This window comes from Dysidea avara, chromosome 7, assembly GCF_963678975.1.
Source record: "Dysidea avara chromosome 7, odDysAvar1.4, whole genome shotgun sequence".
NCBI lineage: Eukaryota > Metazoa > Porifera > Demospongiae > Dictyoceratida > Dysideidae > Dysidea > Dysidea avara.
Window position 1 is genome coordinate 16175638 of NC_089278.1, and position 27973 is coordinate 16203610.

The window sequence follows — 27973 nt, forward strand, 5'->3', positions numbered from 1 at the left end:
TGTAGAGAGTTCAGCTACAAAGAAACTACCATGTAGAGAGTTCAGCTGCATTGCAGCTGAACTCTCTACATGGAGTTCAGCTACAAAGAAACTACCATGTAGAGAGTTCAGCTGCAGAAACTACCATGTAGAGAGTTCAGCTGCAGAAACTACCATGTAGAGAGTTCAGCTGCATTGCAGCTGAACTCTCTACATGGTAGTTTCTTTGTAGCTGAACTCTCTACAATGTAACATCTTCTAGCTGAACTCTCTACAGGGTGACTTGTTTGTAGCTGATCTCTGTACAGGATGACTTGTTACTAGCTGAACTCTCTACAGGTGATTTGTTTGCAGCTGAACTCTCTTACATGGTGGTTTCTTTGTAGCTGAACTCTCTACAAAGTGACTTCTTCTAGCTGATCTCTCTACAGGATGACTTGTTTCTAACTGAACTCTCTACAGTGTGATCTATTCATAGCAGAACTTTCTACTGGGTGATTCTAAACTCTTTGCATGATTGTTTCTTAGTAACTGAACTCTCTACAAGGTAACTTCTTCTAGCTGATCTCTCTACAGGATGACTTGTTTCTAACTGAACTCTCTACAGTGTGATCTGTTCATAGCGGAACTTTCAACTGGGTGATTTGTTTGCAGCTAAACTCTTTGCATGATTGTTTCTTAGTAACTGAACTCTCTACAAGGTAACTTCTTCTAGCTGATCTCTCTACAGGATGACTTGTTTCTAACTGAACTCTCTACAGTGTGATCTGTTCATAGCGGAACTTTCTACTGGGTGATTTGTTTGCAGCTAAACTCTTTGCATGATTGTTTCTTTGTAACTGAACTCTCTACAAGGTAACTTCTTCTAGCTGATCTCTCTACAGGGCAATTTGTTTGTAGCTGAATTCTCTACAGGGTGATTTATTTGAGCTGAAATATCTACATGATGTTGCCTTCTTTGTAGCTGAACTCTCTATTAGGTACCTTCTTCTAGCTGATCTGACTACAGGGTGACTTGTTTGTAGCTGAATTCCCTACAGAATAACTTGCAACGTAATATAACTGAGTAAATTATAAATGCAGCTGAATGCTTTATTAGGGTGACTGTTCTATTAGAGTATTTCGACACAGGTTGGGTTTTGTATCCCGATTCCTTTCATACTACAAAAAGACACTCCTACGATGGTTGCTCCATCTACATATCAATTTTCAACTGATTCCTCCAAGAGGTTTACCCTGTAGGCGTGACAGCCCTTCGACCTTATTTTACGCAAATAATCGGTCATAACTCCGTGAATGTTCATCGGATTCGTACCAAAGTTGGTACGGAGATCCGCCTTAATGAGCCCTTTAAGTGTGCCAAATTTTAGCCCAATCCTAGCACGCATTCGTGTTTTATGGCGAATTTTGCGAAGTTTGCGAAATGAAGAAGATGAAAAAGAAGAAAAAAACGAATAAATTAAAACGAAATTTTGTTCGCTCGTATCTCGGAAATGGCAGGAGTGATTTTCTTCAAACTTGGTATGTATACTCCCCTAACTGGGCGGCACGTCTCTAGCAAATTTGGTTCCAATCGGATAAGGAATCACAGAGCTACATAGGTGTGAAAATTGCGTTTTCTTTCTTCCTGTAAATATATTCACGGTATGGCGCGCCGACTTCTTGGGCCGCACGACACACTACCGTGTGTCTTGATACTCTATAGCTAATATACCGTCAGTGCTTACATCTGACTCTACCAGGGGCGGATCCAGAGTTTGGAAAGAGGGGGGGCACCTTCTGAAAAACGGTTGAAGACCAAAAAAACTTGCTGAAAACCAGTTGAAGACCCAAAAAAAAAAAAAAAAAAAGGTCACGACAATAATAGCTAGTTATCCTTACCAACTATATCACGTCTGTTATGTAAAATAAAATCCTATTTATAGCTTCATAGGTAAGCTACACTGCCTCATGAACATTGTGACTGCTTTATTAGAGTAATTGACTGCTCTATTAGAGTATCTCGATCTTGTATGCAATTTCTTGAAGGGGGGAATTTGCCCCAAATGCCCCATCCTGGATCCGCCATTGTCTACCATCACAAGGAACATATGGATCGATCCACAACTCGAATCACCAGCCACAGCTGATTGTGCGCATGATACGTAGCTATCAAGGGACTTTCCCGTGATCAGTTACACTCAACCTAGCGATATAAAGTGCACGAAGGTGAATCGAAGTTCACTGATCACCACTTGGAACGACCAAGTAAAATGACCGTGACCAGCAGCACCAGCTATATCCACGTAGTTCACTCACCGTGGTTACTGATTTTACTGTTTTGTTCTACACAGTTTGATTGTAGCACGCCACAAGAGAGCAGCCAGAAGTGAGCCGTATTATTATTATTATTAATGGACACAAATTGCTTGGCAGTACAAGACTGTCAAGCTAGGCCGCAGGCCTTTGAGAGTGCCCATATCTTGTTGTTCTCCAGTAGTATATAGTTACAGTATAGTCTGCGTAGTGTAATTGGGTATGCCACGTAGCTCGAGTCTACTGACTCCTAATCGGCATGGACTTGAAATCAAGGCCAGGGAACAGAGCCAGCTATATCTAATTATAATTTAGCTAGCTGAATGTGCTTTCGTTAAAAAACCAGTGTTTTGCTAATATCATGAACTAACTATATCAAAGGTGAGGAAGACCACATGGCCGGGCTTGACATACAGTAGGCTTTGTGTACACCAGTAATGTATAAAACTATAATGATTTGTGTATCCCATTAACACTATGTCACTGACATTTTTTGTGAAGATGTCATAGTGCATGAAAACTTTAAAGTTTATGGGGTAATACCCAATAATTTTAGCAGTTTCCACAAATCTGATGAGATGGTTAAATCATACCATGAAAACCCTGCAAATTATGGAGTTTTGAATTCTCTACATTGTTCATCGACTCATGTTTTTTTACATAGCGTTGTTTCATTCTTATTTCATTGACGACTAGTGTAGTCAGCTCATGAAATTTGAAGCTTCATAAGAGCATTATGGTGCATGTGTTTCATTGGGAAAATCAAAATATATTTGTTTACCGTAAACAACGAAAGTTTGGCGAGACTTAAGTTTAGCCAGGAGCTGCCTTCAGTGGCTCATAAGCTCCTGGTTTGGCGAATCAGCATGTGAAGCAGGTTGGTGGACAAGTTTGGCGAATTTACTAATATGGAACTATATACTGAATAGCTGATTGGTAAGTACGAATTTCCTCGATTCGCCAAATTCGCCAAACTTTAGTCACTCCAAACTTTTGTCATTTACAGTATTTATAGACAATACAAAGGTAATGTTATGTGCGCTTAGTTAATATACTGTTTGATACTAAGGAGTCCAGCGCTTTTGTACTTTAAAATGCTGTCTTGTTGAAGCCAGGCTCTGGTGTGTGTTAATGGTTTAGTTAAATATTGGAGGAAATTTCACGAATGATGAAACATGCTTAATAATCTTTTAACAGTAAATTATAGCTGTTTATAATCCCACTAGGGATAAGTTAATGATTTGAGTGGTACTAGGAGACAGTAGGATGTGAATGTAGCTGGAATACACAACTTTTGATGAAGTCTGAAGCCTCACCGTGACCAATTCTGTGAATGATACTAGGCTTGAAGCCTGTGAATACAGGGGGTCAGAAACCAATGCTATATGTTTGTAGAATTAATAGCTAGAAGGCTTCTGGCTGAAGATAAATATTTCCATTGCTGCAATACCAAATCTTATTGTTGATTCAGTTATATTTTCACATCAGATATAGGTATTCGTAAAGCTTGTACAATATGGCAAATATAGCACATGTTGATTGAATTTAATTGTACATGTTTCAGTATGACATACGCCTTAATGTAGATTGGTTATGGTGGCTCTTCAAAACGGCAATTAAATACACACTATTGTGTCCTAAAGTTTTATCCTCCTAAACCGGCACTCAGTAAACTCGTACATGGGATTTGCCAATGTCAATATGCAGATCATCAGTAACATGTATCACACACTATCACAACTTGACAGTACAGAAACTCCTATATGGGCCGACTATCATGCATTTACTAACACCAACCATAAATGGATTGTTGTTTTCCAAAATGAAGGCATAGCTTTATAATTGTCACTACACAAACTCCACTTGTTAGCCACAACTACCCAATAAGGGTTAAATATGGTGGGATACTTCTCATCTGTTTGCCATCTTCCTGAGCAACCTTGTAAAATATCAGCATCTTTTAGAAGTTATGTCTATAAGTTGTTTAAGTAGACGATAATGCAGAAGGACACCTGGATCTCATATTTTGTAAATCCTTAGACACTTGACTAGATTAAAGTTGTCTAACGCCAAAGCGACTTTTCTGTATTCAAAGTTTGAATGTAATCCTGCTATACAAGTTTCTAGTGGGATAGTATACATGACTTAATTCGCACACTATGTATAATGTCTATACCTACACTACAGGGACTGTTTGTTGTGGTCAAGAATGAGTTGATGCAGAAAGCCCACTCACTCACAAGGTTTCCATTGTCAAACAACATTGTAAAGCAGTAAACACGTGACACTGCTACACAATCCTAAATTTAAAAAAAAAATGATCACTATTGTGCTAATGCAAATGCTTTTCTGGTCAATACGGGTACATCATAGGCTGCTAAGAACTTGGTGCTTAATCAAACCATGCATTGATTAGGGAAAGAAGGTATAAGCACAAGAACTAAAATTTATCATCTTAGGGAATTCTCAGTAATGATATTTTTAAAACAAACTTTTTGCACTGTGCCATCCTTACATGATTGTCATCAAGGACTAGGGAGACTATATAGCCACCTTGCATGTGTTGAAAGTAAATACTAGTCACTCTTATGATCTAATGTATATGAATATAATTAATAGTTCATCGCTAAGATTAATGTGTTTCATATCATCATAAACCTCAGAAATGAGACATCACAGTCCACACAAAACTTTTCTGCATCATCATCATGATATCGATATCTTGTTTCATAACATCTTATCAAGCACATTTTATTGCAAAATTGTCTTCTACTGTATAAAATCAGAGCACCTACAATTTTGATGTATACGTGAATGCACCATAGGCATGTGTAAAGCCTTACATATTCCTGTGCTTTGTACATCTTGGTAGAAAACAGGATATAAACATGTAGGTGACCCTAACAGACATAGTTGTATTATCTGATACCAGTTAGGTGTTACACATATGGTATAGTACTGTGTTGTTTTAATGTACTGAAACTTAAATTGAAACCAATTACTATCACTGCACTAATGAGCATGCAGTATTTAGTTAATACTGTAAAGATTCAGCACTAATGTATGTGCATTTGGATATGTGTGAATGCATGTTAGGTTATTGATGTAGCTATATATCTATATGATTATACAGTTCAACTGAGGTGATTGCATGATTCTTTATAATCATTGTCTGATTTTTCCTAATCGTATTGTAATATTAATGGATCATAGTTAAATAGCGAACAAATGTAAAATTCTTACTATAGTTTCTTATTATTTCCAGATGTGAAAAAATTCCAGTTGATGATGAAAATGGGTGCAATGATGTGTTATCAACAGAATATTACATTCTACGTGATCTGGTATTCATTGCAGATGGTATAAGGGATCTCCAGATACTTGTTAATGCACTGCAGCAGAGTGAGAAATGTACTCTATTCTTAAGAATACTCTTCTGCTTCTATAATTTTCCACCATGTGATTTTAACCATTCAGAAGCTCTTCCAGTGTGCTCTGGGAAGTGTCCAGAAATTGATGAACTATTTGAAGAATGCCGCGGAATTGCAGATCTACCAACATTTCAAATAATTCCTTTCATAGGCCCATTTATTGAAAACTACAACTGCAGCAATCCAGTGACATACTATCCCGATATACCACCCCAGATCAAATTTTCAAACAGCACTTGCAGTAAGTAAATTCACACCATTTACTATATAGTACTTGCAGTCTCTTTAGAGAACTCTAGTGCTATTCACAGGATGAGTAATTGTAATATAAGTTGCCACATAGTGTAGTTTTGCGCTGTGGTATATTTACAGTGTGGAAGGTCATGGTATATAGTAGGTCAAAATTGTAGCAGGTAGAAAAGTACATATATAGATCCTTAATAAGGACCAATATGAAGCAATGCTCAACAGTGTCTTGAAAATTTTACTGATTATCACAGCAGCTACTGTACTTTTCAATGGTTGTGGGGACCCATAAGGACCCAACTTTTTTCTGAATTCTGATGATATTTATAGCATTTACCTGTAACAGAAAATGGTCTACCCATGCGATTATAATCTGCAGAGTTAGGCAAAGAATAAGCATCATGAAGTAAGAAAAAGTAGAGTCCACATGGGTCCCCAGTACTGGGTCCTTGGTCCCTGGGTCCACTGTTTTACCTACCCTGATGTTGCCCCATCATAAAAGTTTGTATTTTATATTCTCCTACCATGCATGCCTTAAAGAGGTATTACTAATCAGCATTTTTGCCAGAAAAAAATGAACTGCTACAAGCTACGGTGCACACTGTGGAAATTACTGCCAGCAACTTAACACATCATTTAGTTAAGTAGTGAGTAATATTGTCATGCAGTACAGCACATAAAAGATATATAGTAATATGAAACTTACAGTAATTTTTGAGGAAGGATCTAGAGAGGAGACGTGTTAGAAGAAAGTTGTTGTTTGAAGAATTGATATATTCTAATAGAGCAGTCAAGTAAACTCTAATAGAGTGTTCATTTAAAATGAGAAGGAACTCTATTGTGTATAACATTTCTTTTAAGATTTAAGAAAACAATGCTTAAAGGCCTGACACTGAACATTGTAAGCACAGTGAGCTTATAATAGTAGTTTGGATTTTTGATGTGTCAGTGCACGTCCGGCTGGAGACAAATGTAATTAATATCAAGACACACGGTAGTGTGTCGTGCGGCCCAAGAAGCCGGCGCGTAACACCCGTGAGTATATTGACAGGAAGAAAGAAAACGCAATTTTCGCACCTCCGTAGCTCTGTGCTTCCTTGATGAAACAAGACGATTTTTGCTGTGGATATGCCCCCCAACTGCAGCACTCCACATTCCAAATTTGAGCGAAATCGCTTCGCGCGTTTCCGAGATATGCGACTTCAAAAATTGGCTCAGTTTCTTCGTTTTTTTCTTCTTATTTTTCTTTTTCTTGTCGCACACTTACAAAAACTGCTATAAAACTCGCACGCCATATCCGATTGCCTTGAAATTTGGCACACAGAAGGGGGATATAAAGGCACATCTCGGTACCAACTTTGGCTGGAATACGATAAACAGGCAAAGAGTTATGAGCGATTATTCACGAAAATTAACACCAATATGTTGTCACGCCTACAGGGTAAACCGCGTATGGGAAGAAGCTGACAATCGGTGGGTGAATAGGTTAACTATTGAACCTCAAACCTTTTGTGGTTTGAAAGAAATCGAGCTAAAAACCAGGAAGATACAACGAAAAAACCAACAGTGTGTAACAATTACGCAATCGAGATTAGCTAATAAAAAACGACTGCTTGCCACGCCTACCAGGTAAACCGCTTGGGGTAATGCTTTGAAAATCGCTGTACAGATGGAGTTATCATCTTAGAAAGGCTCTTCAATGGTGTAGAAGAATCAGACTTAAAACCACGGAGTTATAACACGAAATCCAACTTAGTGTAGCAAGTGCGAGATCGAGATACTCTAATAGAGCAGTCATCCTAATAGAGCAGTCATCCTAATAGAGCAGTCACCCGAAGAGAATTCAAGAGATCAGCTAGAAACAAGTAACCTGTATAGAGATCAGCTACAAACAAGCCAACCTGTAGAGAGATCAGCCACAAACAATTCACCCTGTAGAGAGATCAGCTAGAAGAAGTTACCTTGTAGGGAATTCATGCAACTATAGAAAGAGATAATTCAGCTAGAAGAAATCACCTTGTAGAGTTCAGCTACAAAGAAACCACAATGTAGAGAGTTCAGATACAAAGAAACCACCATGTAGAGAATTCGTTTACAAACAAGTCACCCTATAGAAAGATCAGCTAGAAGAAGTTACCTCGTAGAGAGTTCAGTTACAAAGAAACCACCATGTAGAGAATTCATTTACAAACTAGTGACCCTGTAGAGACATCAGCTAGAAGAAGTTACCTTGTAAAAAGTTCAGATACATAGAAACCATTCTGTAAAGAGCTCAGCTGCAAACAAATCACCTGTACAGAATTCAGCTACAAACAAATCACCCTGTAGAGAGATCAACTAGAAGAAATTACTTTGTAGAGAGTTCAGCTACAAAGAAACCACCATGTAGAGAGTTCAGCTGCAAACAAATCACCCTGTAGAAAATACAGCCACAAACAAACTGCCCTGTAGAAAGATCAGTTAGATGAAGTTACCTTTTAGAGAGTTCAGCTACAAAGAAACCACCCTGTAGAGAGATCAGCTAGAAGAAGTTACCTTGTAGATCGTTCAGCTACAAACAAATCACCCTGTAGAGAGATCAGCTAGAAGAAGTTACTTTGTAGAGAGTTCAGCTACAAAGAAACCACCATGTAGAGAGTTCAGCTGCAAAGAAATCACCCTGTAGAAAATTCTGCCACAAACAAATTGCCCTGTAGAAAGATCAGTTAGAAGAAGTTACCTTTTAGAGAGTTCAGCTACAAAGAAACCATTCTGTAAAGAGCTCAGCTGCAAACAAATCACCTGTACAGAATTCAGCTACAAACAAATCACCCTGTAGAGAGATCAGCTAGAAGAAGTTAACTTGTAGAGAGTTCAGCTACAAAGAAACCATCATTTAGAAAGTGCAGCTTCAAACAAATCACCTGTAGAGAGTTCAGCTACAAACAAATCTCCCTGTAGAGAGATCAGCTAGAAGAAGTTACCTTGTAGAGAGTGAAGCTACAAACAAATCACCCTATTGAAAAATCAGCTAGAAGAAGTCACCTTGTAGAAAGTTCAGTTACAAAGAAACCACCATGTAGAGAGTTCAGCTACAAACTAGCCACCTTGTAGAGACATCAGCTAGAAAAGTTACCTTGTAGAGAGTTCAGCTACAAAGAAACTATTCTGTAAAGACCTCAGCTGCAAACAAATCACCTGTACAGAATTCAGCTACAAACAAATCACCCTGTAGAGAGATCAGCTAGAAGAAATTACTTTGTAGAGAGTTCAGCTACAAAGAAACCACCATGTAGAGAGTTCAGCTGCAAAGAAATCACCCTGTAGAAAATTCTGCCACAAACAAATTGCCCTGTAGAAAGATCAGTTAGAAGAAGTTACCTTTTAGAGAGTTCAGCTACAAAGAAACCATTCTGTAAAGAGCTCAGCTGCAAACAAATCACCTGTACAGAATTCAGCTACAAACAAATCACCCTGTAGAGAGATCAGCTAGAAGAAATTACCTTGTAGATAGTTCAGCTACAAACAAATCACCCTGTAGAAAGATCAGTTAGAAGAAGTTACTTTGTAGAGAGTTCAGCTACAAAGAAACCATTCTGTAAAGAGCTCAGCTGCAAACAAATCACCTGTACAGAATTCAGCTACAAACAAATCACCCTGTAGAGAGATCAGCTAGAAGAAATTACATTGTAGATAGTTCAGCTACAAACAAATCACCCTGTAGAAAGATCAGTTAGAAGAAGTTACTTTGTAGAGAGTTCAGCTACAAAGAAACCATTTTGTAAAGAGCTCAGCTGCAAACAAATCACCTGTACAGAATTCAGCTACGAACAAATCACCCTGTAGAGAGATCAGCTAGAAGAAGTTACCTTGTAGATAGTTCAGCTACAAACAAATCTCCCTGTAGAGAGATCAGTTAGAAGAAGTTACTTTGTAGAGAGTTCAGCTACAAAGAAACCATTTTGTAAAGAGCTCAGCTGCAAACAAATCACCTGTACAGAATTCAGCTACAAACAAATCATCCTGTAGAGAGATCAGCTAGAAGAAATTACTTTGTAGAGAGTTCAGCTGCAAAGAAATCACCCTGTATAAAATTCTGCCACAAACAAATTGCCCTGTAGAAAGATCAGTTAGAAGAAGTTACCTTTTAGAGAGTTCAGCTACAAAGAAACCATTCTGTAAAGAGCTCAGCTGCAAACAAATCACCTGTACAGAATTCAGCTACAAACAAATCACCCTGTAGAGAGATCAGCTAGAAGAAATTACCTTGTAGATAGTTCAGCTACAAACAAATCACCCTGTAGAAAGATCAGTTAGAAGAAGTTACTTTGTAGAGAGTTCAGCTACAAAGAAACCATTCTGTAAAGAGCTCAGCTGCAAACAAATCACCTGTACAGAATTCAGCTACAAACAAATCACCCTGTAGAGAGATCAGCTAGAAGAAATTACATTGTAGATAGTTCAGCTACAAACAAATTACCCTGTAGAAAGATCAGTTAGAAGAAGTTACTTTGTAGAGAGTTCAGCTACAAAGAAACCATTTTGTAAAGAGCTCAGCTGCAAACAAATCACCTGTACAGAATTCAGCTACGAACAAATCACCCTGTAGAGAGATCAGCTAGAAGAAGTTACCTTGTAGATAGTTCAGCTACAAACAAATCTCCCTGTAGAGAGATCAGCTAGAAGAAATTGCCTTGTAGAGAGTTCAGCTACAAAGAAACCATCATGTGGAGAGTTCAGCTGCAAAGAAATCACCACTGCCCAAATTTCAAGGCAATAGCTCTTTCCAATCTGAAGCTATCAATTGTCAAAGTTGGCAAATTGGATGTGTGTGGAAGGCCCCTTTTTACAAATCCGGTCACATATGTATTATATATATAATTTGTACATTTACTGATAAAATATTTAAAGTATATCTACTTCATCTTTACTTCTTCCTGTAGTAAAGAAAAGAAACATAGGTTAAAAAAGTCCCAAAGCTGGCCATAGGCCGGCTTTGGGGTATACAAATACAAAAAGAAATGAAATCTAATCCAAAACAGCCAAGCTGTAAAAAAAGTGTGCGGCCCTCAGAAAGGCTATGGTGAAAAAAGATGTGAAATCCAAGGTGGCGGCCAAGAAATGGCTGTGATGGTAGGTTAATGGTAAAAATTTTAATAACGACAATTCAGGTGAATTTTTGTGCCGCTTCACAAAATTTACCCGAATTGTCATTATTAAAATTTTTACCATTAACCTACCATCACAGCCATTTCTTGGCCGCCACCTTGGATTTCACATCTTTTTTCACCATAGCCTTTCTGAGGGCCGCACACTTTTTTTACAGCTTGGCTGTTTTGGATTAGATTAATATTACATTAACATACTAATTTGTACATGAAGCATAGCAATCTGCTGAATTTAAACTAATTTAATATTTACATTTCTCAACAGACCCTTGCATCAATAACTCAGTACTGCTGTTATCACCTAATAGCCATGTCCCTGAAAAATTTATTTTTATGTGATGCATATATAGCTACTTGTTTATTTTTTCTTGTTGAATTATAATTGCAGGGAAAACATGCCCTTTGAATTATGAATAGACATCTCTTTCTTTACTTGCAAATATGATGAGTGATGTACCAGAATAATTATTTTGTAGAGTGAAATTTTATTATATAGCTTAAGAAATAATTTGACATGAGTTGTTTGTTGTGATTTTACTTATGGTGGTGCTTAAATTAATTTGTTAATTGTGAAGAAAGCAGAGAAATGTAACTATATCCTCTAAATTCATTCCTGTGTTATGTATGGACATTGATATAGCAAATATTTCTCTCTTTACTTTAGCAAATGTGTCAGATATCGTTCTACTGATGAGTGATAGTAGAGGTCAGTGATACCTTAAGATGTTTAAGTATCTATGTGGTCTCACATGTCTGTATACTGTTCAAAGATGAATGTATGCTTCACAAAAATTGATGGTTCTATTTATGGTAGTGCAAGGCTGACTCTATAGATGTTAATTGAAAAAAATATATAGAGCAACTATAATTATTACGTAGACTTTCCCTATTATGATATATCAATTGTTTCAGGTTCAACAAAACTATCAGGAGGTGTCATTGCTGGAGCTGTTATTGGAGGAATAGGAGTTATTATTGTAATTCTAGGAGCTGTTTTAGCATTAGTGTTAAGAACAAAAATTAAAAGAAGACAAAAAATTAGGTATAAACGTATACTGCAGTTTTAATAGTATTTCCATATGCAGATTTTGTCCCTTGTACTGCTAATACAGAGGGGTTAATTTTTCAGTCAAAATACAGAAAATATTCCAGACCATTGATCCTCTGGAAGTGTGCAGCATATGAGAAACCATAACAACTGGGGTTTGGGATTCCTAGGCAGGGGCGTGGCTAGCCAGAAGGTGATGGAGAGGCAGGCATGCCCCCACGAAACACTCAAAATCATTCATGATTGCAAAAAAAGGCTAATGACGCCCCTGCCCAGTTGTTATGGTTTCTCATATGCTGCACACTTCTGGCTAGCCACGTAGTATACGTTAACGTATACTACATAACGTATACTACGTAGTATACGTTATGGTTTCTCATATGCTGCACACTTCTGGCTAGCCACGTATTATTTAAGCTGTAATAATACAACACCGTATGTTGGCTAGCACCGTATGGGGGCTAGCCAACATACGGTGTTGTATTATTACAGCTTAAATAACTAGCTATGTAACTATTTCAGTACTGACTGCTTCCAATCGAGGTAGCTATATTCGTCGAACATCATCGCACGTGCCACAACTGTACTCCAACAAATTCATCCAGTCCGGTAGAGCTAATACTTTAGTGCAAATACAAGTTACTTTATGCAAGGGGGTGTCACGTCGGCTCACGCTGTAGGTAGATCTGCGACAGCGGTCAAAGTCTTGACCGGGGAAAATTTCACCTTGACCCTTGACTTGCAGCGTTTATCGTCTTTGACCTGTGACTTGAGCGTTTCTTGTCGAACTTTTGACTTGCACTTATTTCTCTATTTTCCTATACGAACCTGCGCTTGCAACCTAGTATAATATTTTCTTAGTGCGTGCTACCAGCGGCTGGGAGAGAAAGATCATTATAATTACGGCGAAATGCCTGTTGGAGCTTTAAAACATCTTCTTAGAAATCCTTACTTCTTGTGAGTTACGTATAATCCCGTAAACTTGATAATAGCTACGTATAGTTTTCGATTGTGGGTTTAGAACCTTCCGTATCGTATTGACCCTTGACCCACTGTAAGAGCTATTTAGTGGCCTTGACCGTTGACTTAGAGTTTGACCGCGGTCGCAGATCGACCTACAGCAAGAGCCTGAGTGACACCCCCTTGTTACGTTAGCTACAGCCTGTGCTGCAGTCCTAGCACACTGCTGACAGGATGACGTATTCACTCACTTCACTCGGCGAAATTCAAATGCCATGTATTGCACGAAATCCCACCTGTCTTGCTAGCAGGACTTGTAAGCTTGACTGATCCACCTGACTGACTGACAAAGTAAAAACAGACTGCACTGCCGTACGTACAAAGGTCCAGTGTGATCGATTCGATAAAATAAACTTGGTACATTTATTTAGCTAACACTTTATCACCTCGTAGGCAGCAGGTTCGTAGCGTCATCTGGTCTCCTTTGTCACTTGTGAGTTGTGACTCCTGCTGCGGAGAAGCGGGTCACTCTTTTTAGATTCAAAAATGTTCTATCACGCGAGTAGCTAAATATAGAAGTATGTCTCTAATATTTTCGTTTGATGGATTCACGAGCGAGTTGAATGTTGTGTGTGCGCATTCACTAGCAACCCCTGCAGTGGTGATACCGCGTAGTAGTGTACATAATTTACAGTCATTTGCGTGTCAGTTTAATACTGCTAAACTTGTGACGAAGGTTTAAAAAAAAATCATTTAGTGATGGGGGGGGGGGGGGGGCAAATGCCCCCCCTTGCCCCCCTTAGCTACGCCTCTGTTCCTAGGCCTCCTACTTGAAATCATGACATTTTCTTTCTAATCACAAGTAGTGGACCATTGTTGAATTTATTTTATCATAGCAGTGAATTTAATACCATACATGTTAACTGATTTTTTAGCTGTCTTGTATATATAGCTACTGCTAATTAAATAATCAAGCCTTAACATATTGATTGTGATATTATACAAGATGAAGAGACAGTAGTTGTTGATCACTCTAATTAAGCATTTGGTTTTCCAATAAAACAGTAGTAATACATGCACTTTTATGTAAGAAAGAAAACTAGCCTTGTTTGCTGTATAGTGGGATGTATAGTATGATTTAACTGCTAAATGCATGTAGCAATTGCAGAAAATCTTTTGAGTAATTTAATGTTCAGGGGCGGATCTAGGATTTATAAAAGGGGGGGGGGGGGCTAACTCAAGGTATTAATCTCTTGGGTAGAGGTGTGCAAAGCACACTTCCCAGCATGCAAAGCATGCTGGAACTAGGGGGGTCTGGGGGCATGCCCCCCCCCAGGAAATGTTTGAAAAATAGATGCTAAAATACTGCAATTTGGAGACATTTCCACATAAAATTCATAATATTTTCTGCCTGTAGATATTTTATATACTGCCTTTTGATTATAGGTATGGCTCTCTGAAGCATTTTGTCAATGGAAAAGTTTGGGTAGGTACAGACAACCAAGTACATCTCACAATTGCACAACACTGAATAGATGCATGTTAGAATAATAATGTTGAAAGTGGAAACTTTTGAAATTTGAACAATACAAGATTGAATCTGAGAGCATTTTCAATGGAAATTGTGTACCTGAATTAAGTATTGCCATACATATTAACTACACAAGTAGATGAATGAAGCCCTTCAAACAGACCAATGCACTTCATTGTATGTATAGGTGCAGGCAGATTTGGAAAAATTCCATAACAGAACCAACTCTATGCTTCCAGTGTATGTTCTATTAGAGTAGTTAGCTGACTGCTCTATTAGAGTATCTCGATCTTGTACACCTCCAATGCTGATCCGGGTCCTTGTTGCATAAACTTTAGCATAAATCCACTGATAATACCTTGGAAAGATGTTTATAAGGTGGCTTTATGAGTATTTGTATTATTAGTGATCATATAATTATGCTAAGATAAAATTTCATTATAATACTCAGCATATTGATCAAGTAAAGCCTAAAAGTGAAGGGGGGGCTTCAGCCCCCAAAGCCCCCCCCCCCCCCCCCTGGATCCGCCCCTGATGTTGGTTGTTTTTTGGTATGGTAAGTTGGTAACTCATGTATTTGTTGTTGCTATTCGTAGGGTCCCAACACGTGAAATGTCCAAATTTGACCAAGACGTGGTATCATCTTCTCCTCCTCTATTTGCAAAACATGACAATGGTATGAAGATACATTACCAACTGTTGTCACTATATTATACAGTTACAGATTGTGAAGTACACCAAGTATTACAAACTGTTAAAGCCAAGTTTTCTGATGTACTAATTCCTACAGATGACATAGCAAAACAAAACTTCCTAGGAAAAGGTATAACCATTTATATTAGATTAGCCACTTATCAAATGTATTTTGTCATCATGTGGCAGGAGCTTTTGGAGTTGTTCATAAAGGGGATATGACTACAACAGATGGATCGACAGTTATAGTTGCTATAAAGACCATTGCATGTATGTGTGTTCAGTGGCTAAGCCCCAAAATCAAAGAACTACAATTGGTTTGCATTTATATTTTCAGCTAAGCACTAGCAAAACTTTGTGATACATTAATACTTAACATAACTTCAAGAAAATATAATAGGTTTAATGCTGAGATTATAGCACCTACAAGCTCTTTACATGTCATTTTACAGCTGCTTGTTACTTTTCTTGTTCTTTCAAATGTACTTGTAGTGGACTTGTGTGTCACGCAGTTAGACAATATTTGGTATGTACTGTATGTTATACCCATCTTGTATGAAATATATCACTACTGTTGAACTTTGTAGCCATCAATTTGGGTGCAATACGAGACCTGGTTGCAGAGTCAACTGTTATGAAGCGACTTAATCATCCCAATGTTCTACCATTACTGGGAGTGTGTGTAGACCCTGATGGTGACGATGTGTTTAAAATTATACTTCCTTTTATGGCTAATGGTGATCTGAGAAGTTTTTTGAAGCTTAACAGACTAGAGCCTACAAATATAGATCAATTTAGTGATGTATGTGGGTGGCATTAATTTTGTAGCATTAAAATATTATTGTTCATTAATATTTCACAGTGCATTAATGAAAGAGTTCTTATTAACATGTGTCTGGACATAGCTAAAGGAATGGAGTACCTATCTGAAAAACAATTTGTTCATCGAGACCTTGCTGCTAGAAATTGCATGTAAGTATGTGTGTGATTATTTTTGTGAAACTGCACACAGCATCTAAATGTATATCAAACAGTATGGTAGTACTGTTTAAGTAGGGATCCCCCAAAAATGATGCGCACTGCCAAAAATGCAAGCGGTACCTTTAAAAATCATCCTAGAAACATCTTGCACGGTGAAAATTATCTTTTTGGAATAATATTAGTGCATCTAACATTAAATACAACATTAAAAATAAGAAAACATCTACAGGCAGTAGGATATAGAATTTAACAAAAATCACCGAAACTCAAATTTTCATCTGCCTGCTTGCCTGCCTGCCTGCCTGCCTGCCTGCCTGCCTGCCTGCCAGCCCGCTTGCCTGACCACAGTTGCAAGGCTGGAGGTCAAACGAAGCAGCACACGACCACCATTTTATGCCACAATAACTGGTAAACTCACCAGTGGGATATTGCTTTTGGGGTTCTAATGAGTGTGTGCCGTCTGTGCCTTGTCTTTCTTTTATCTTCAATCAGGCAGGTTGTCTTCTTCTAGATGCAATGAAACTGTATGAAGGCATTAGTTTTCTCTATCAACACTTTCCTAAGCACCACATTTAGACACCGCAGACTTATTTAAGCACTTGTGCTTAATAGATACCTGCAACTTCACAATAGGTTCAATACCACACCTACTAATGCACTATTGGTTTATTAATAACGATTAAGCACCGAGACCACACCTCTTGACAATCTATTGCAATGACACACCTTGATATTATTGGCCTAGCTTTATTCATAATGCTAGCACAATGAAAATCTGAAATAGTGACTCATCCCCTGGTAGGTGAAAGGCTGACTCGAGATACTCTAATACAGCAGTCACTGTAATAGAACGGTCACATGTGTATAGCTGTATGCTATAATAAAATACTGTGCCTAGAGTCACAGCACCATGACTGGACATTTTGCTGCTAAGTAATGGTGCGGTCACCCAGTAATTCAAGTATCAAACACACTAGTTGTATGAAGGTAAGTTTTTGTTGAGGGTAGGGTTGGCATGCATCTAGTTTGCCTTGAGTATTTGACTTTAGGGAACACGCCTACACTGTAAAAAATGACAAATATGCCAAAATGCATATGTTGTTTCAGCAGAACTGTTTTAACATTCTAGATGTTTTAATGAAAAGTGACGAGTAATGACAATTTTTTACTTTAACAAGAAATGATGTTAAAATTCCTCATTGTTATTTTAACAAATGATGTATTTGCTGTTTTTTTTTGCAGCAGGGATAACAAGTTCTTCATTAAAATGAAAAATCTTTTTTTTACAGTGTAGTAGTATGCCCTGAGTATTCAACTTTAGGGCACACGACCAGTACAATCTTAGGGTTAGTATCAGGGGTTCAGGTTTGGTTTCTTCTTTACTAGGTATTCTTATATTGGCTTCTTCATGAATGACATATATAAAGTACAGACTAAGGGTGTTGGGTAGCTGGCATCGCAGTTATAAGCACTGGGCTAGGATATGGGAGGTCCCAGGTTCAAGCCTCACTTTAGTCAAATTTTTTTCATTTTTTAAAAAGATTTTTTGCACAAGTTTTTTATTCATGTGACTGCTGTGACTCTAGGCACAGCCATAATAAAAACCAAACAAACTAGTACATTAAAAATTATTAATTTAAAAATTTAAAAATGAAGTAGGGATCCAAGCAATAAAAAGTTGTGAAACTAGAGATGAATTACAGCATAGCATCCCTACTTTGGCATTGAACAAAATGATTGTTATAACATGCCAATATAGGGATTTTCCCACTGAGCTTTGCTGTAATATTATCATAAATCTCTTGTTTCACTACTTGTTATTGCTCAGATCCCTACTCATTTTTAAATTAATAGTTTTTAATGTACTAGTATATATATATCCACACAAAAACAGCCAAGCTGTGAAAAAATGGTGCGGCCTTAAAAAGCCTGGGTGAAAAAGTTGTGAAATCAAAGGTGGCGGCCAAGAAATGGCTGCAATGATGTTAATGCTAATAAATTTTAACAATGCACACAGCCATTATTAAAATTTTTAGCATTAACATCATTGCAGCCATTTCTTGGCCGCCACCTTTGATTTCACAACTTTTTCACCCAGGCTTTTTAAGGCCGCACCATTTTTTCACAGCTTGGCTGTTTTTGTGTGGATTTCACTCTTTATTGTACTTTACAAGGCCCCAAAACCAGCCTATGGCTGACTTTGAGGTTTGTCTTTACTCACATTTCTTCTTTTCTATGTAGATACAATGATGATTATTGAAGACAGACTTATAAATGTATTTCATTGCATGATTTAATTCAATATTTGATAATATTATTGTAATACTCTAATAGAGTGCACATGTTTTTTGAGGACTTCTAATAGAACATACATAGAATGTTCTAGAACAGTCTAGAACTTCTATTGGTAGATCTATGAAATTACAAACGTTTGACTATAAGCAGATTTCAACTAGAAATTTCATTTATAAAGCAGAAATTAAGTGAGGTGATCAGTCAAGGTAGCAGTGGTTCAGTGGTTAAGGATGGTATGGAGGTCCCTGGTTCGAACTCTGGTAAGTTTTTTTTCCCGACATTTTTTGCACACCTTTTTTACCCCGTGGTGACTGCTCTATTAGAGTATCTCGATCCCGCGATTTTACACTTGCTTAGTTTTTGCTTTATAACTTTGTCGCTGTAACTCTATTGCTATTCAAACTATCAAAAGGCACTTCTACGATGATCAGCCTATCTACACACCAATTTTCAGGTTATTTCTATGCTTGGTTTACCCTGTAGCCGTGACAGAAGTTTGATCTGTTTTTACGTGAATAAACGTCCATAACTCATATATATATATATCTAATCCAAAACAGCCAAGCTGTAAAAAAAGTGTGCGGCCCTCAGAAAGGCTATGGTGAAAAAAGATGTAAAATCCAAGGTGGTGGCCAAGAAATGGCTGTGATGGTAGGTTAATGGTAAAAATTTTAAATAAAGACAATTCAGGTGAATTTTTGTGCTGCTTCACAAAATTTACCTGAATTGTCATTATTAAAATTTTTACCATTAACCTACCATCACAGCCATTTCTTGGCCACCACCTTGGATTTCACATCTTTTTTCACCATAGCCTTTCTGAGGGCCGCACACTTTTTTTACAGCTTGGCTGTTTTGGATTAGATTTCATTTCTTTTTGTATTTGTATACCCCAAAGCCGGCCTATGGCCAGCTTTGGGACTTTTTTAACCTATGTTTTTTTTCTTTACTACAGGAAGAAGAAAAGATGAAGTAGATGTACTTTAAATATTTTATCAGTAAATGTACAAATTATATATACTGTATAATACATATTTGACCGCATTTGCGAAAAGGGGTCTTCCACACACATCCAATTTGCCAACTTTGACAATTGATAACTTCAGATTGGAAAGAGCTATTGCCTTGATATTTGGACAGTGGTGAGCACCACTATAGCTGCATACATGGTGAAATTTTCAGGTTAGTATGTTACTTGAACACTGAGTTATGGTCTCCAACGTTTATGGAATTGGATGTGTGTGGAAGACCCCTTTTCGCAAATCCGGTCACATATATTGATTACAGAAATCTCCATGGTGGTTTCTTTGTAACTGAACACTCTACAAGGTGACTTCTTCTAATTGCTCTCCCTACAGGGTGAATTGTTTGTAGCTGAACGATCTACAAGGTAACTTCTTCTAGCTGATCTCTCTACAGGGTGATGTGTTTGTAGCTGAATTTTGTATAGGTGATTTGTTTGCAGCTGAGCTCTTTACAGAATGGTTTCTTTGTAGCTGAACTCTCTAAAAGGTAACTTCTTCTAACTGATCTTTCTACAGGGCAATTTGTTTCTGGCAGAATTTTCTACAGGGTGATTTCTTTGCAGCTGAACTCTCTACATGGTGGTTTCTTTGTAGCTGAACTCTCTACAAGGTAATTTCTTCTAGCTGATCTCTCTACAGGGAGATTTGTTCGTAGTTGAATTCTGTACAGGTGATTTGTTTGCAGCTGAGCTCTTTACAAAATGGTTTCTTTGTAGCTGAACTTTCTCCAAGGATTATATCTTCTAACTGATCTTTCTACAGGGTGATTTGTTTGTAACTGAACTATCTACAAGGTAATTTCTTCTTGCTGATCTCTCTACAGAGTGATTTGTTTGTAGCTGAATTCTGTACAAGTGATTTGTTTGCAGCTGAGCTCTTTACAGAATGGTTTCTTTGTAGCTGAACTCTCTACAGGTGATTTGTTTGCAGCTGAACTCTCTAAATGGTGGTTTCTTTGTAGCTGAACTCTCTACAATGTGACTTCTTCTAGCTGAACTCTCTACAAGGTGACTTGTTTCTAGCTGATCTCTCTACAGGTGATTTGTTTGTAGCTGAACTCTCTACATGGTGGTTTCGTTGTAGCTGAATTCTCTACAAGGTAACTTCTTCTAGCTGATCTTTTTACACTGCATGTTTGTTTGTAGCTGAGTTCTCTACAGGGTGATTTGTTTGCAGCTGAACTCTCTACATGAGAGTTTCATTGTAGCTGAACTCTCTACAATGTGACTTCTTCTAGCTGAACTCTCTACAGGGTGACTTGTTTCTAGCTGAACTCTCTACAGGTGATTTGTTTGCAGCTGAACTCTCTACATGGTGGTTTCTTTGTAGCTGAACTCTCTACAAGGTAACTTCTTCTAGCCGATCTTTCTACAAGGTGATTGAGTTTTTTGCAGCTGAACTCTTTACATGGTGGTTACTTTGTAGCTGAACTCTCTAAAAGGTGACTTCTTCTAGCTGAACTCTCTACAGGATGATTTGTTTGCAGCTGAACTCTCTACGTGGTAGTTTCTTTGTAGCTGAACTCTCTACAATGTGACTTCTTCTAGCTGAACTCTCTACAGGGTGACTTGTTTTTAGCTGATCTCTCTATAGGGTGACTTGTTTCTAGCTGAACTCTCTACAGGTGATTTGTTTGCAGCTGAACTCTCTACATGGTGGTTTCTTTGTAGCTGAACTCTCTACAAGGTAACTTCTTCTAGCTGATCTTTCTACAGGGTGATTTGTTTGTAGCTGAATTCTCTACAGGGTGATTTATTTGCAGCTTAACTCTCTACAAGGTGACTTCTTCTAGCTGAACTCTCTACAGAGTGATTGATTTTGTTTGCAGCTTAACTCTCTACATGGTGGTTTCTTTGTAACTTAGCTCTCTACAGGGTGATTTGTTTGTAGCTGAACTCTGTACAGGGTGATCTGTTCATAGCTGAACTCCCTATAAGGTAACTTCTTCTAGCTAATCTTTCTACAGGGCGATTTGTTTGTAGCTGAGTTCTCTACAGGGTGATTTGTTTGCAGCTGAACTCTACATGGTAGTTTCTTTGTAGCTCTACAATGTGACTTCTTCTAGCTGAACTCTCTACAAGGTGACTTGTTTCTAGCTGATCTCTCTACAGGATGACTTGTTTCTAGCTGAACTCTCTACAGGTGATTTGTTTGCAGCTGAACTCTCTACATGGTTTATTTCTTTGTAACTGAACTCCCTGCAAGGTGACTTCTTCTAGCTGATCTCTCTACAGGGAGATTTGTTTGTAGCTTAACTCTCTACATGATAGTTTCTTTGTAGCTGAACTCTCTACAAGGTGATTTCTTCTATAGCTGATCTTTCTACAGGGTGATTTGTTTGTAGTTGAACTCTCTACATGATAGATTCTTTGTAGCTGAACTCTCTACAAGGTAACTTCTTCTAGCTGATCTCTCTACAGGACAATTTGTTTGTACCTGAATCTCACATGATTGTTTCTTTGAAGCTGAACTCTCTACAAGGTGATTTCTTCTAGCTGATCTTTCTACAGGGTGATTTGTTTGTAGCAGAACTCTCTACAAGGAAACTTCTTCTAGCTGATCTCTCTACAGGGAGATTTGTTTGTAGCTGAACTCTCTATACATGATTTGTTTGCAGCTGAATTCTCTACATGATGGTTTCTTTGTAGCTGAACTCTCTACAAGGTAACTTCTTCTAGCTGATCTCTTTACAGGGTGAATTGTTTGTAGCTGAACGATCTACAAGGTAACTTCTTCTTACTTATCTCTCTACAGGGTGATTTGTTTGTAGCTGAACTTTCTACAAGGAAACCTCTTTTAACTGAGCTCTGTACAGGGTGAATTTTTTGTAGCTGAACTATCTACAAGGTAACTTCTTCTAGCTGATCTCTCTACAGGATGATTTGTTTGTAGCTGAACTATCTACAAGGTAACTTCTTCTAGCTGATCTCTCTACAGGGTGATTTGTTTGTAGCTGAATTCTGTATAGGTGATTTGTTTGCAGCTGAGCTCTTTACAGAATGGTTTCTTTGTAGCTGAACTCTCTACAAGGTAACTTCTTCTAGCTGATGTATCTACAGGGTCACTAGTTTGTAGCTGAATTCTCTACATGGTGGTTTCTTTGTAACTGAACTATCTACAAGGTGACATCTTCTAGCTGATCTTTCAACAGGGTGATTTGTTTGTAATTGAACTCTCTACAAGAAAACTTCTTCTAACTGATGTCTGAACAGGGTGAATTGTTTGTAGCTGAACTCTCTACAGGGTGATTTGTTTGTAGTTGATCTCTATACAGGTTACTTATTTCTAACTGATCTCTTGAATTCTGTTCAGAATGACTGCTCTATTAGGATGACTGCTCTATTAGAGTATCTCGATCTCGCACTTGCTACACCAAGTTGGATTTCGTGTTATAACTCCGTGGCTTTAAGTCTGATTCTTCTACACCATTGAAGAGCCTTTCTAAGATGATAACTCCATCTGTACATCGATTTTCAAAGCATTACCCCAAGTGGTTTATCTGGTAGGCGTGGCAAGCATAATAATAATAATAATAATAGAATAAAAAAAATAAAAATTAGCTAATCTCGATTGCGTAATTGTTACACACTGTTGATTTTTTCGCTGTATCTTCCTGGTTTTTAGCTCGATTTCTTTCAAACCACAAAAGATTTGAGGTTCAATAGTTAACCTATTCACCCACCAATTTTCAGCTTCTTCCCATACGCGGTTTACCCTGTAGGCGTGACAACATAATTGGTGTTATTTTTCGTGCATAATCGCTCATAACTCTTTGCCTGTTTATGGTATTCCAGCCAAAGTTGGTACCGAGATGCGCATTTATACCCCCCTTCTGTGTGCCAAATTTCAAGGCAATCGGATAACGCGTTTGCGTGTTATAGCAGTTTTTGTAAGTGTGCGAAAAGAGGAAGAAAAATAAGAAGAAAAAAACGAAGAAACTAAGCCAATTTTTGAAGTCGCATATCTCAGGAATGCCTGAAGCGATTTCGCTCAAATTTGGAATGTGGAGTGCTGAAGGTGGAGGGAATCTACACAGCAAAATTTGTCTTGTTTCATCAAGGCAGCACAGAGCTACGGAGGTGCGAAAACTGCGTTTTCTTTCTTCCTGTCAATATACTCACGGGGTTGCGCGCCGGCTTCTTGGGCCGCACGACACACTACCGTGCCGTGTGTCTTGACACACGGTAGTGTGTCGTGCGGCCCAAGAAGCCGGCGCGCCACACCGTGAGTATATTGACAGGAAGAACGAAAACGTCATTTTCACACCTTTGTATCTCGGTGATCACTTATCTGATTGGAACCAAATTTGCTACACAGTTGCCCGCCAGCCAAGGGAGTCTACATTCCAAATTTGAAGGAAATCGCTCCAGCCATTTCCGAGATACGAGCTGCCAAAGTTTCGTTTTTTTTCTTCGTTTTTTTTTCTTCTTCTTCGTATTTTCGCACACTTGCAAAATTTGCTATAACACGTAAACGCGTACTCCGATCGCCTTGAAATTTGGCACACAGAAAGGGAGAACAAAGGCAAATCCTAGCATCAAATTTGGTACAAATCCGATGAATTGTTCAGGAGTTATGACCGATTATTCGCGTAAAACAAGATCGATTTGTTGTCACGCCTACAGGGTAAACCGCTCCATGGAATGAGTTGAAAATTGCTATGTAGATGGAGTAACCATCGTAGGAGTGCCTTTTGGTGGTTTGAAAGGAATCGAGATAAAGACCACGGAGATATGACACAAAACCCAACCTGTGTCACAATTACGCGATCGATTTTTATGAATAAAAAAGTATAAGTTTTCACGCCTACTAGGCAAACCGCTTAGAGCAATGAGCTGAAAATCGGTGTATAGCTGGAATAATCTTCATAGAAAGTCCTTGCAGTAGTACAGAAGAATCGGATTACAAATCACTGAGTTATGATTCGAAAGCCAACTCCGTGTAGCAAATGCGAGATCGAGATACTTTAATAGAACAGTCACCCTAATAGAGCATTCGGCTAATTTATTATAGAATTTTATTACATCACAAGTTATTCTGTAGGGAGTTCAGCTGCAAACAGTTAATCTTATAGACAGTTCAGCAAGAAGACAGTCACCATGTGGAGAGTTAAGCAAATATATCACTATAGAAATTCAGAACATTATTACAAGTCACCCTGAAGAAAGTTCAGCTATAAACAAGTCATGCACTGTGTAGAGAATTCAGCTACAATTAAGTCACTCTCTAGAGAATTCAGTTACACAGAATTCAGCTACACACAAGTCACTGTGGAGAGAGTTCAGCTACAAACAAATTACCCTTTAGAGTGATTAGCTACAAACAAAACACTTTGCAGGGTGTTCAGCTGAAACAAATCAACCTTTAGAGCAATCAGCAATGAACAAATCAACACAAATCTACCTGTAGAGAGATCAGCTAGAAACAAATCACCCTGTAGAGAGTTCAGCTACAAAAAATCACCCTGTAGAGACATCAGCTAGAAACTAGACACAATGTAAGGAGCTCAGCTACAAGCAATCACCCTGTAGAGAGTTCAGCTAAAACAAATCAACCTACAGAGAGATCAGCTACAAACAAATCACCTTATAGAGAGTTCAGCTACAAACAGATTACCTGTAGAGAGATCGGCTTCAAACAAATCAACCTGCAGAGAGATCAGCTACACACAAATCAACTTGTAGAGAGATCAGCTACAAACAAATCACCCTGTAGAGAGATCAGCTAGAAACTACACACAATGTAAGGAGTTCAGCTACAAACAAATCACCCTGTAGAGAGATCAGCTACAAACTAGACACAAAGTAAGGAGTTCAGCTACAAGTAAATTACCCTGTAGAGAGTTCATCTACAAACAAATCAACCTGTAGAGCAATCAGGTAGAAACAAATCACCCTGAAGAGAGGTCAGCTACAAAAAATCACCCTGTAGAGAGATCAGTTAGAAACAAATCACCCTGAAGAGAGGTCAGCTACACAAAAATCACCCTGTAGAGAGATCAGCTACAAACAAATTGCCCTGTAGAGAGATCAGCTACAAGCAAACACCCTGTAGAGAGTTCAGCAACAAAGAAACCACCATGTAGAGAGTTCAGCTACAAACAAATTACCCTGTAGAGAGATCGGCTACAAACAAATCAGCCTGTAGAGAGTTCAGCTAAAACAAATCAACCTGCAGAGAGATCAACTACAAACAAATCACCTTAAAGAGAGTTCAGCTACAAACAAATTACCCTATAGAGAGATCGGCTACAAACAAATCAACCTGCAGAGAGATCAGCTACACACAAATCAACTTGTAGAGAGATCAACTACAAACAAATCACCCTGTAGAGAGATCAGCTAGAAACTACACACAATGTAAGGAGTTCAGCTACAAATAAATCACCCTGTAGAGAGTTCAGCTAAAACAAATCAACCTGCAGAGAGATCAGCTACAAACAAATCACCTTTTAGACAGTTCAGCTACAAATAAATTACCTTGTAGAGAGATCGGCTACAAACAAATCAACCTGCAGAGAGATCAGCTACACACAATTCAACTTGTAGAGAGATCAGCTACAAACAAATCACTCTGTAGAGAGATCAGCTAGAAACTAGTCACAATGTAAGGAGTTCAGCTACAAGCAAATCACCGTGTAGAGAGTTCAGCTACAAACAAACCAACCTGTAGAGCGATCAGCTAGAAACAAATCACCCTGAAGAGAGGTCAGCTACAAAAAATCACCCTGTAGAGATATCAGCTAGAAACAAATCACCCTGAAGAGAGGTCAGCTACAAAAAAATCACCCTGTAGAGAGATCAACTAGAAACAAATCACCCTGAAGAGAGGTCAGCTACAAACAAAACACTTTGCAGAGAATTCAGCTACAAACAAATCAGCTTGTAGAGAGATCAGTTACACACAAATCAACCTGTAGAGAGATAAGCTAGAAACAAATCACCCTGTAGAGAGTAGCTACAAGCAAAACACCCTGTAGAGAGTTCAGCAACAAAGAAACCACCATGTAGAGAGTTCAGCTGCAAACAAATCACCTTATAGAGAGTTCAGCTACAAACAAATCACCCTGTAGAGAGATCAACTAGAAACTAGACACAATGTAAGGAGTTCAGCTACAAGCAAATCACCCTTTAGTGAGTTCAGCTACAAACAAATCAACCTGCAGTGAGATCACCTACAAAAAAGCACCTTGTACAGTATTCAACTACAAACAAATTACCCTGTAGAGAGATCGGCTACAAACAAATCAACCAGTAGAAAGATCAACTACACACAAATCAACTTGTAGAGAGATCAGCTACAAACAAATCACCCTGTAGAGAGATCAGCTAGAAACTAGACACAATGTAAGGAGTTCAGCTACAAGTAAATCACCCTGTAGAGAGTTCAGCTAAAACAAATCAACCTGCAGAGAGATCAGCTACAAATAAATCACTTTACAGACAGTTCAGCTACAAACAAATTACCTTGTAGAGAGATCGGCTGCAAATTAATCAACCTGCAGAGAGATCAGCTACACACAAATCAACTTGTAGAGAGATCAGCTACAAACAAATCACCCTGTAGAGCGATCAGCTAGAAACTAGATACAATGCAAGGAGTTCAGCTACAAGCAAAATCACCTTTTAGTGAGTTCAGCTGCAAACAAATCAACCTGCAGTGAGATCACCCACAAAAATGCACTTGTACAGAGTTCAGTTACAAACAAATCACCCTGTAGAGAGATCAGGTAGAGGAATTCACCTTGTAGAGAGTTCAGCAACAAAGAAACCACCATGTAGAGAGTTCAGCTGCAAAAAAATCACCCAGTAGAAAGATCAGCTAGAAGAAGTTACCTTGTAGAGAGTTCAGTTCCAAAGAAACCATCGTATAGAGAGTTCAGCTACAAAGAAATTACCCCGTAGAGAGTTCAGCTAGAAGAAGTCACCTTGTAAAGAGTTCAGCTACAAAGAAAACATCATGTACAGAGTTCAGCTACAAAGAAACCACCTGTACAGAATTCAACTACAAACAAATTACCCTGTATAGAGATCAGCTAGAAGAAGTTACCTTGTAGATCGTTCAGCTACAACAATTCATCCTGTAAAAAGATCAGCTAGAAGAAGTCACCTTGTAGAGTGTTCATTTACAAAGAAACCATCATGTAGAGAGTTCAGCTGCAAACAAATCACTCTGTAGAGAGTTCAGCTACAAAGAAACCGCCATGTAGAGAGTTCAGCCTCATACAAACCACCTTGTAGAGAATTCAACTACAACAAATCACCCTGTAGAGAAGAAATTACCATGTAGAGAGTTCAGCTACAAAGAAACCATCATGTAGGGAGTTCAGCTACAAGAAACCA

General features: G+C 38.3%; 1 protein-coding gene and 1 long non-coding RNA gene across 2 annotated transcripts in view; one reads left to right on the plus strand and one right to left on the minus strand.

Moving 5' to 3' along the window:
* Positions 1-2216: 2216 nt before the first annotated feature.
* LOC136260015 (tyrosine-protein kinase receptor UFO-like) overlaps positions 2217-27973 on the plus strand; it is a 38012-nt gene continuing 12255 nt past the window's right edge. The window contains exons 1-9 of the mRNA XM_066053607.1: positions 2217-2347; positions 5540-5946; positions 11763-11804; positions 12011-12140; positions 15234-15313; positions 15356-15460; positions 15520-15600; positions 15918-16132; positions 16193-16302. Coding sequence (XP_065909679.1) covers positions 2232-2347; positions 5540-5946; positions 11763-11804; positions 12011-12140; positions 15234-15313; positions 15356-15460; positions 15520-15600; positions 15918-16132; positions 16193-16302 — 1286 coding nt within the window. The 5' untranslated portion in view covers positions 2217-2231. The remainder of the gene's footprint in view (positions 2348-5539; positions 5947-11762; positions 11805-12010; positions 12141-15233; positions 15314-15355; positions 15461-15519; positions 15601-15917; positions 16133-16192; positions 16303-27973) is intronic.
* LOC136260019 (uncharacterized) lies at positions 4746-13792 on the minus strand. The gene is made up of 3 exons (XR_010703409.1): positions 13553-13792; positions 5118-5174; positions 4746-5065 (listed from the first exon to the last, which is right to left on the minus strand). It is a non-coding gene; the product is annotated as an uncharacterized lncRNA (long non-coding RNA).